This window comes from Pristis pectinata, chromosome 8 (genome assembly GCF_009764475.1).
Source record: "Pristis pectinata isolate sPriPec2 chromosome 8, sPriPec2.1.pri, whole genome shotgun sequence".
Lineage (NCBI taxonomy): Eukaryota > Metazoa > Chordata > Chondrichthyes > Rhinopristiformes > Pristidae > Pristis > Pristis pectinata.
This window is the reverse complement of record NC_067412.1, coordinates 95,058,904-95,070,624: the sequence shown is the minus strand read 5'-3', so window position 1 is coordinate 95,070,624 and position 11,721 is coordinate 95,058,904. Positions and strand designations below refer to the sequence as shown.

The 11,721-nt window shown below is 40.2% G+C and overlaps 1 protein-coding gene across 2 annotated transcripts in view; it reads right to left on the bottom strand.

The window, feature by feature from the left end:
* Window positions 1-282: 282 nt before the first annotated feature.
* commd5 (COMM domain containing 5) overlaps window positions 283-11,721 on the bottom strand; it is a 34,913-nt gene continuing 23,474 nt past the window's right edge. For both annotated transcript variants that reach the window (XM_052020819.1, XM_052020820.1), the window contains exon 8: window positions 283-994. In XM_052020819.1, the coding sequence (XP_051876779.1) occupies window positions 893-994 (102 nt within the window). In that variant the 3' untranslated portion in view covers window positions 283-892. The remainder of the gene's footprint in view (window positions 995-11,721) is intronic.

Here is an 11,721-nt window from a genome sequence, read left to right as displayed (position 1 = left end):
GCTGCCAGAGGAAGTGGTTGAGGCAGGTACAATAGTATCATGTAAGAAGCACTCGGATAGGTACAGAGGAGAGGGGACTGGAGGGATTATGGGTCGAACGCAGGAAATGGGTTCTAGCTAGGTGGACAATGTGGTCGGTATGGACTGGTTGGGCTGAAGGGCCTGTATTCCTGCTGTATTGCTCTGTGACTCTCTGCACAATGATTGGTTCTTGCATGGGTTAGAAACGTTGCTGGTCTAAACAATAGGAAAGGTAAAATATAGTTTCTTTGATAAGTTATGTAAGTTTTCTATGAGCTTTTATTACATATTAAGTACAAAGTTTGACACAATCTTTTACCATACATCAAGTTAAATGTGATTGAACTAAAAAAAATTTACATCCAATTAGTGATATAAATGTAAAGGTTGGTTCTGTTCACATATTGACATGATTTAAATTTTTATCGTTTTCCTGATCTGACCAGTACTTAACTGTTTACTTAAGTCACAGCATCCATTTTTCCAGGCTTTCTTTTCTCATTTTCCCTCTCACCACAACACCTTGGCTTCCGCTGATGTATTTTACCATTTTAAGTAAACTGCTGGAAACTGACAATATAGCTTGAGTTGACCTATCAAGCCAGTTGCAGCACTATTGATTGACACACTGGTTTGTTTCGTAAGGCCTGACATTTCAACACTGCTGAATACCAGGAACCAATTCAAGTCTGTAATGCATCAGTGATCTCAAATCACAAGTCATGACTTGGATCCTCTGTACACATACTAAAAATAATGCACAAGTTCTCTGGGTACGGCAGCTTTAACAAAGCTAAATTGTCTCCTGTAGATGACTATTGGCAAATTTTTGTTATACTAGTCTGTTTTTATGACAAATATTTGAAATATACTAATCTTGAATTTTGAGAACGCTTCTTTTTTCTAGATCATTTATTTCCTTCAAGATTAGAGCGACATTGTACCGTAACTCCTGGAACTTGGCAACAGGGAGCTGGAAATAAGAAAAGCACGAGAATTAATGAAGTAGACATATTTGCTAGAAAGTTCTGTATCATAAGTAAACAAAGGCAAGCTGTCATATAATGAGATTTACAGCATTTTGTTTTTATCTTGGATCTCGAGTACTTTCCTTTTGTAATTCCCTCAAACCTCCTGTCTTGAGTTTTCTGCAAAGCTAAAAGAACCAAGAGGCTGGTTATACCTATCAGGAGACTTGAACAGGCTATGGCTCCTTGCTCTGGAAATAAAACTGAGGAATGACTCAATAGACGTGACTCAATGAAATGAATGTTTCTGAGTGGAAGATCAGAGCCAGACCATTAAATCAATACCATCACTGATAAATCCAGCAGGGAATTCTGGAGAACTACTTGACCCAGACAGTGATAAGCATGTTGAACTTGCTATAGCACACACCATGAATGTTTTTAAAAGATTAGTGACATAAACATGAGGGAGAACAAAGGTTTTGCTATTAAGAGTCAGACTGAGCAGAACGAAGCAACCATTCAGGTTGGATGACCTTTTTCAGCACTGTTCATTCTATGCAACTTCATATATTTTTAGAATGCACATTTTCAATAAAGTTTCAATAAACATACAATGAAGGAGTAGGAGGTATGGGGATTCTTTTAGCCAAAAGATCTTTCGCTTCAGTTAACTCCTAGCCTTCATGTCTCAACAATAGTTCAAAGGAGCACATTTGGAATATGCTGCAAAAACACCTTGATTCATCTTTATGTTCTGGATTACTAGAGTAAATGGCCCTCGATTGTGTGTGCACTTGAAGGAAAGCAAGCATTAAGCTCTTGTAATGTTAAGGGCTGCTCGGGACTCCATGTACTGCAGGACCAGCTTCAGGAAGACTCTGTTGCATGTTGGATTTGCTCATCTGATGAAGAAATCTTCACATCTCCATCCAACTCTCTAGCTGCGAAGGTTCTGATTCTGAATTTCACTTACCTCAGATGTAACATCGGTCCCATTGAAGAAAAACACAGTGGAGGCACTGAAAGTACCTCCTGCTTAGACATAATATCTGGAAGCTAGTTAGGGAGATATGATTGAAGGGATGGGGCTCTTCTGTAATTTCCAATCTAACACAGTGGACAACTGATAGATGCTCGTCACTTGCAGCAACACACAAAGGAAATGGAGGAACTCAGCGGGTCAGGCAGCATCCATGGAGAAAATGGACAGTCAAAGTTTCGGGTCGCGAACCTCCATCAGTCCTAATGAAGGGTCTCGACCCAAAACGTTGACTGCCCATTTCCCTCCATAGATACTGCCTCACCAACTCCTTTGTGTGCTGCTACAGACTTCCAGCATCTGCAGTCTCTCTTGTCTCTCCATTTTGATGCTTGTCACTTGTCTGCATTGGGCCAGCCAGCATTTCACAAATTCCATATTTGGTATGAGGAGGGACAGAAAAATGGTAGCAAACACTGACCCACAGTGACTTCAAGTCAGACTGTTTTAAAACCTTCTGACACACCAGGATGGCGTACTTTGTTCTTGAACGGATCTGGATGATTGGTAACTAACTAATCATGCTTCGAACTTTGAGGAAAAGTTGTCTACCTGTGAAGTCCAACATATTTTACCAGAGCAGTGCAGCACATATAAAGCACTGTTGATGTAGCATTGAAGTCCCACAGCACTTCACAGGAGCATTGTCAGACATAATTTGACATCAATTGCATAGGGAGAGAGGTTGGTCTTATAAACAGGCTAAACTGGTTCTCACAGTAAACAGGAGAATATCTTTGTGTACCCAAAACAAACTACTGCCAATTCACCTCCTGTTTTGTTGGCTGCAGAAATAGAACAGAAATTGAATTGTTTTACATCATTTCCAAACCCAAATCTTGGAACTACTTACATTGCTAATGAAACCATCCAACAGTAGGGCTTTGAGGATGTATTAAATCCACAGATTCTAAACAAATGCATGTTTTGTATTACAAAGTAGCTAAATATAGTCTGAGGAAACACTGGCAGATGAGGAGAAATGGTGTCTCTCATCCCCCAACTATTATAGATTACAAAAGACAAGTTCTTTGTGATAGCTTACACCAATTGCTTTAAAGCTTCAAGGGAGAGGAATATGGCCAACAAAGCATGCTTTAAATACATAGAGGTGACCTCTTCTGAAATTTGAAGTCAACAGGACTTAATCTCAGAGGCAGAGTTCAACAGGAATAGGTTTTACATTGTGTGTTTAGTGCATACAAGAAGGGATACATTTCTACCCCTGTATCTTTAAGGGTGACAGTAAACCTAGGGAGAAGATGACCACCAATCAGTGAAAGGTTGCTTCAGGATATTCAGGAGAGCCGCACTCAGTTGCAATCGCACTATTATTTATATTCAGAATACCAACAAAATATATGGAATACAATCATTGCAATGGTTATTAAAGAATAACAATGTAATGCAATGCCAAATAAACCTTTAATAAGCATGAGGACTCAGGGACTGTTTGTAGTTAAATGTGTAAAGGGAAGATTAAGAGCAATCATTTTGCAGAGAAATGCCCATGGATAAGAATCAGCAGGCATCCTTAACGATTGATGAGGAACCAGGAACAGCAGTTTTAGTCTTCTCTCAGGCCAGTGGTTGGACGATGAGGAGTATGTTACACTTGCAATTAAGTCAGGCAACTCCCCGAGTTCCTGATAACTGCAGGAGCCCAGTGTAGCGTTACTCCGCTTCACTTGTACAAGAAAGAAACCAAAGATTTTAAACTTTGATCATTTAAATCTGTGATTCTATCTTATGGCAGAGCTTATTTTCCTGTTAGGTGATAGATATGACCATCGGTTCAATGTGGTGACAAAAAATAAAAATTGGACTGTAAACTTGGCGAGAATATAAGATCTCCACTGGGCCAAGAGGCATAATGAGCATGGATAATATTAATGATAATGATGCAACTAATAGAACACCCTTCACCATTGTTGCCCAAGACCACGAGAAATTGCAGAGTTGTGAACACAGCCCAATCCATCACACAAACCACCCTCCCCTCTGTTCACTCTGTCTACACTTCCCGCTGCTTTAGGAAAGCAGTCAACATAATCAAAGACCCTTCCCACCCCAGTCATTCTCTCCTCAGGCATTTTGTGACAGAATTGGATAACTTCAAGGAGAGCACTGAATCAGTAGATCCATTGTAATATGTCCCTGTTTGATGTCAGTGATCTTTAGGGGATAAGCTGAATGAAACAGCAAATGATCTGGTTAGTCAAGATATTCTAATTTTGCAACAGCATTGACTGCCTGAATCTTTCAGTGGTGTAAAGGCTACTGGATCACTGTATATGCTTAGGTCCCAATGACTTATAAAACCATTAAAAATAGATTGTCAATGACAAATGTTGTCACTGCACCTTGACCTGGTCCAAGTTTTTTTTTACAGTTCTACGTGTTTGAAATGTGTTTTCACAGGTGCGTTCAGATGAAGAATTATCATGCTTAACATCTTTCCACACACCCACTGGAAGTTACAGACGGAAATGTCTGTCACTAGGGATCAACTCTGCACAAGTTTTCCAAAGGAAACTGCACGAGTTGGCGGAGGGAACTCAGGGAAGTGAGGTCATTGCTGATGATTTTGTGCTGCTTAGGAAAAGCTGTAAGGTGCGATTCAAGTTATGATAAACATTTTGATGCAATACTCTAGATTTCAGTAAGCAAGGAATAGTGTAAAGAAAAATAGAAGTGAAACTTTGAAGGCAGGGTGTTGCTTTTACATCACTGAGGGCTGGTAACCCGTCTATATCCAGCCAAGTAAGTAAATTGGTAAACTGGTTTATTATTGTCACATGTACCGAGGTACGGTGAAAAACTTTGTTTTGCATGCCATCCATACAGATCATTTCATTACAACAGAGCATGGAGGTAGTACAAGGGAAAAGAATAACAGAATGCAGAATAAAGTGTTACAGTTACAGAGAAAGTGCAGTGCAGGCAGACAATAAGGTGCAAGGCCACAACGAGGTAGATATTGAGATCAAGAGTCCATCTTATCGTACTAGGGGACAGTTCAATAGTCTTATAACAGAGAGATAGAAGCTGTCGTTGAGCCTGGTAGCATGTGCTTAAAGTTAAAGCAGATTTGGAGATGCAGATGTCAATACCAATAGACATGACAGAAATACATTTGGTAGGACTTGTTTGATACCAGATTAAGTTGACCTATTATTAAGACTTGAAGCTCCCCAGATTTACAAGGAAAAATGGACAGTGATTCTGGGGAAAATCCCAAGGAGTTTTACTTCAAAAATAACAGCCACCCCTTCATCAGTCTTTGACATTATCACATCAAGGAAGAGATCATTTTACAACATATTGCATCTCAGGAATTTGGAGCAACATTGAAGCACATGGGCAACCAGTTACCTATGCATCAAGGATATCAAAAAGAGAGTTATGCACAAAGCAAGCAGAAGTTCTTGGCAATCGTATTGTCTGCAACAAGTTTGAATTGTATAACTGTAGATAGGATATGGTGAATGTTGAAAAAGATTATCAACCACTTAAAACAATTGTCCTCAAATCACTGAATAATGCACTGAAGAATGCTGTTGATAGCACTCAAATTTGCTTTGAAGGTAGTGTACAAGTAAAGGGAAAAGGTGGTATTAGCTGAATAAAGCACATCTGCCAGAGGTTACAGGATAACATCATAGAGTCATAGAGGCACCTCACGGGCCTCCAGTCCAAGAAACAACCTTTAACCATCACCCTCTGCTTCCTACCATCAAGCTAATTGTGTATCCAATTAGCCAGCTCTATCTGGATTCCATGTGATCTAACCTTCCAGAGCAGCCCACTATGTGGAACCTTATCAAAGGCCTTACTGAAGTCCATGTAGTACTGAAGCCCTGCCCTCTTTAACCTCCTAAGTCACATCATCAAAAAGCTCAACCAGGTTGGTGAGACATGATCTCCCACGCACAAAGCCGTGCTGACTACCCCTAATCAACTCCTGCCTTTCCAGATGCATGTATATCTTATCTCTCAGAATCCTCTCCAGTAACTTACCTATCACAGATGTTAGGCTTACTGGTCTATAGTTTCCAGGTTTCTCTTTGCAGACCTTAAATAAAGGCACAACATTTGCTATCCTCCAATCTTCTGGCATCTCACCCGTGGCTAACAATGATGCAAATATCTCAGCCAGGGCTCCTGCAACTTCTTCTCGAGCCTCCCATGGTGTTCTTGGATATACCTGGTCAGGCCCTGGAGATTTGTCTACCTTCATACCTTTTAAGAAGTCCAGCACCTCCTTTACTGTAATGCAGACTATCCCCAAGACTTCCCCATTAACTCTCCCTTGTTCTGTAGTCTTCATGTCTTTCTCCACAGTAAAAACAGAGGAGAAATATTCATTGAGGACCTTGCCCATCTACTGCGGCTCACATGGATGTCCACTTTGAGCTGGAAGAAATTGATCAATGTGAAGCATTTCCATGGTGGGGGTGCACGTTAATTATCTGGTTGCAGATGATCCAGTTTAGAAGGAAATGAAAGTCATTATTCAGCAAGGATGGCTGATGGGCTAGATAGAGGAAACTGAACATCTCTTAATTTTAGAGATGAATTAACTGTGCAAGGAAGTCTAAAGGACAATAAATTTTGGCACCAGCTGTGTTATATAAAAGAGTTAATGTCAGTTGTTCATTAAACATTCATTGTCATAGGAAGTTGCACTCACAGAGTATAAGATTGTCTCTGTTAGCCTAGGATGACATTTAAGGTTAAACAATACATTTTGAAGCGTGATATTTCTTTTGCTCATTGAAGTTCACTGAGAAAGGAACCTTTATTTTGACATGTCTTTGTAGCTAAGCTGTGGGCAAAGGTTTGTGCCGATCTTTGTACTTGTGTGTGATTATCACAGCAACTTCATTGAAGTGACTTAGACTTACTTCAAATATAACAAGCAGAGTTTTGAACAAACTTCAAACAATCTTTTCTGGATTTAGAATAACACACATCTTGGATACTTAATGGAAGTAAGTTTATATTTGTAGAATTTGCACTGTTTGCCAAAACATAAAGTTTTTAATATGTGACATCTTAATTTTTACAAAAAATTATTAGAATTCTGTCAAGATGTTTCACAAGTTGAAGGAGTTTGGTAGATCTAAAGTGATAGCTTTGTTGGACTGCCACAATATAATAAGTGAATCATAGAATCATAGAACACTACAGCACAATACAGGCCCTTTGGCCCACAATGTTGTGCCAACCTTTAAACCTTGCCTAAGACTATCTAACCCCTTCCTCCCACATATCCCTCTATTTTAAATTCCTCCATATGCTTATCTAGCAATCTCTTGAATTTGACCAATGTTCCTGCCTCCACCACCACCCCAGGCAGTGCATTCCACGCCCCAACCACTCTCTGGGTAAAAAACCTTCCTCTGATATCTCCCTTGAACTTCCCACCCATTACTTTAAAGCCATGCCCTCTTGTATTGAGCACTGGTGCCCTGGGAAAGAGGCACTGGCTATCTATCTATTCTTCTTAATATTTTGTATACCTCTATCATATCTCCTCTCATCCTCCTCCTCTCCAAAGAGTAAAGCCCTAGCTCCCTTAGTCTCTCCTCATAATGCACACTCTCTAAACCAGGCAGCATCCTGGTAAATCTGCTCTGCACCACATCCTTCCTATAATGAGGCGACCAGAACTGGACACAGTACTCCAAGTGTGGTCTAACCAGAGTTTTGTGAAGGAATAGGACAGGTTGTAGATGTGTGGCAGCTTATCCTACTGCAGATACCCAACCCCAACCTTGATATTCTACCTTGGAAGAGACTTTTACACTGGTCAAAATGCCTGAGATTGTGGAATGCTCTGTAATGCAGTCAACTGAGCTTCTCCGAATTGTCCACAACTGACAAAGCTGGGCACAATAACTAAAACAAATATTGTGGATCCCATGAGTTAAATGCCTAAATGCCTGTCACTGATTATAGACCTGGAAGGTGGTGTCAACAGCCAGTGCAACTGAAGGGCTGTGTATTTTATTGATGCTCATGTTTGTTTTGGTTCAACAGTGAATTTTTTTTTGAAGACAAAGATGTAAAGAGACCTTTGACCTCACTAAGTCAATACCACTTCTGCAGTCATTGAGGTCATGACTAAGCATGTCTATTTACCTTGTTCCAGGGTTCTTGTCTGTATTTCTCAATGAAGCAGCAAGTGTTTAGACCAAATGGTTATATAAGGTCTATAACTGGCAGCAATTCATCCTTATATAAGTTTGATGCGTCTCAAGTTCCAATTACCATTCATTTTCAACACTGACCACTCAGTGCTTATTGGGTAACTCAAGCTACAGGCAGATCATACACTGTCCAAACGTCGAACAACAACAGTAAGCTAAGAGCCTAGGATGTATCTGAGCAATTTATTCATGGACACAGGTCTTCTGTTCTTTTAACCCTTGATAAAACAAACCAAAACTCACAAGCTGAAGTCAATCAGTTGGGGAGTCCCTCTATGTTGCTTCTGAGTTCAATACAAATATTTCATTTCACTTTAAGGTTGATTTTTCTTTGTAATTATAATTAAACAGGAATCGATACTGGGCCTCGACAACTGAAAGCACAGTGCCAATCGTTAACTGAAGGCACAATATTGCAATCTGACATTTGTACTTGATGTGAATTACAAAGAATGCAGGGGTATAAGATTAAAGACTTTTATCCAGCTTTTAAATGAAAAAGGTTAACCAGCACAGTATCAGAACATGTCATTAAAGCTAATGGGACTGGCATGCAAAATTAGTTAAGGGACAGAAATGCAGAAAAGTTCAGACTAGAGAAATTGTGGTGATTGTAGTTTGGAAAAAAAAATGACAAAGAGCAGGAGAAACGATGCCATGAATAGATTTAAACGTGTTAAGAATTTTACAGAGAGGGAAGGTCACTGGGAGCACAAATAAACCTGGAGAGGAATGAACTTGGTTTGAGATGGGATACCGACACCAGAGTTTTAGATGAGATAAAGATCATGGACGACTGACAATGGAGGAGCTGCGGAGGAAGGACTCGAATGGTCAGATTTGTATTTTTTTTAAAACAGATCTTTTAACGGGCCAAAGTTCCAATCCAGATGCAATGTGTATGCTACAAATTCTACAAGATTAAATAGTTCTGCTCTCATTTTGTCACCTTTAATAGAAGTCAGTACAGCAATGGCAGTAGACCAAATGGTTATATAAGGTCTATAATTGGCAGCAATTCATCCTTATATAAGTTTGATGCATCTCAAGTTCTAATTACTATTCATTTTCAACACTGACCGCCCTCGGTGTTTATTGGGTAATTAAAACTACAGGCAGATCAGTTACTGTGCAAAAGTCTAACACCAACAGTAGAAAAGAGCCCAGGTTGTATCCTAGCAATGTACTCATTGGCACAGGTCTTCAGTTCTTTTAACCCTTGATAAAACAAACCAAAACTCACAAGCTGAAGTCAACCAGTCAGAAAGTCCCTACCTCTTTCCCTACATGTAGCTGTGCTCCATTTCTATTTTTGGTTGTATTTTTAGGCTGGATGGACCTTAAATGTGGCAGAACTGGCAGTTTGTAAGGGTCCATTCCTGGCACTCTGGGAGTAGGGTACAAATCATCAATCATTAAAGAATGTAGACAAGAAGCCTTTCCAAAACTGTTGAGAATGACAGCGTAATAGTTTAGTTCCTGGAATAATAGTACTGACACCTTGACAACTGATCCAATGACCGAGTTCAAATTCCACCACAATAACTTGAAATTTAATATCAGTTAATTACATAATCAAGATTTTTAAAGAACTACTAATACTAATTATGGTGACTATGAAGCTAGTAAGTTTCAAAATCCACCAGTGTCCTTTGGGGTGCCTACCTGGTCTGGCCTATACATGACGCAGACCCACATTAATGTGGTTCACCCTCAACTGCTTTCTGAAATGGCCGAGTTATAAAAATTGTTCAGTCATGGGCTGTGGATATAGAGTCATACAGCAACGAAACAGGCCCTTCAGCCCAACTGGTCCATGCTGACCAAGATTCCCATCTAAGCTAGTCCTATTTGCCCGTGTTTGGCCCACATCCCTCTAAACCTTTCCTATATCCATGCATCTGTCCAAGTACTTTTTAAATGTTGTTAATGTACCTGCCTCAATCACTTCCTCTGGCAGCTTGTTCCATATGCTGACCACACTCTGGGTGAAAAAGTTGCCCCTCAGGTTCCTATAAACCTCTCCCCTCTCACCTGATACCCCTGTCCTCTAGTTCTTGATTCCCCAACCCTGGGAAAAAGACCGTGCGCATTCACCCTATCTATGCCCCTCATGATTTTATACACTGACCTTATGTTACTGGCAAAACTGGCATTTCTTGTTCAATCCAGATTTCCACTTGTACTTTGTGGTGTGCTAGCAAAGGGAAGTTAACAGTCAATCACACTGAGTCTAGAGTCTCACGCTAACTAGACTGGATAAGGACTATGGACTTCCTCTCTGAACTGCAGGCAGGTGGCTCACCACCAACAGAGGCAATTAGGGATGGACAATAAATGTCTATGTCCCAGAAATAAAAATAAATCATGGTTAACCCTGTTGGCATTAGAAACTTTAAACAAAATTAAACTTTTTGCAGAGTGCACTCCACACTGCTGCGTCCTCCCTATTCAAAAGTCAAAGTCAAGTTCATTGTCATATGCACAGGTAGATGTCTGCACAGGTAGATGTCTGCACAGGTGCAATGAAAAACTTACTTGCAGCAGCATCACAGGCATCTCCTTCTTCGCGTTTTCTATTTTTTTCTTCCAACCACCAATGTTATTTTTTATATTTTATTTTCAGCTATTTCTTTATATTACTTTTGCCTTTTGGTCTTCAAGAGGTGGTGCCTCAAGAAGGCGGCATCCCTCACTAAGGACCCTCGCCATCTGGGACATACGCTCTTCTCGCTACTACCATCGGGGAGGTGGTACAGGATCCTGAGACCCACCCTCAACAATTCAGGAACAGCTTCTTCCCCTCCGCCATCAGATTTGCGAATGATCATGAACAACTTGTTATTCCTTTTTTTCTGCACTATTTATTTATTTTGTTATTCATAGTTATCATATGTCTTTGCACTGTTCTGCTGCTGCAAAACAACAAATTTCATGTCTTACAAGGCAGTGATAATAAACCTTATTCTGATGGTCTCTGTGCATTTGGTTCCTCTGCCATCACTTGATATTTGGAAAAACAAAGGTGGTGTTGATTTTCAAAACTAAGCAGTGAGTAGAAGTGGGCTGGTGGTGTGTACCCCTGGACCACACCAGGCCAGCAGCAGAAACTTTCAGTAGTGCCTTCCCTACCCAAGCTATACTGCTATAACCATTCCTTCATTCTCTGGAAGCAACTTTTATATTTTTACTGGACTCATTATCATCTCCTGTTGCTTTGCACCAACACTACTTTCGCCATTTACTTCCTCTTGCCCTCGATTTTGGCAAGGATATGTAATTATGGGACTCTTTTCCTGACTCCACTCTGTAGCTACAGTGACCTAGTGGTAATGTTATTGGACTATAATTTCAGAGGCACGGGCAAATGATCTGCACACATAGAATCAATTCTAGAATCTAAAATAATGACAGAGGAGAAACAGCCAACAATCTGCTGGAGGAACTCAGTGGGTCGAGCAGCATCTGTGGGAAG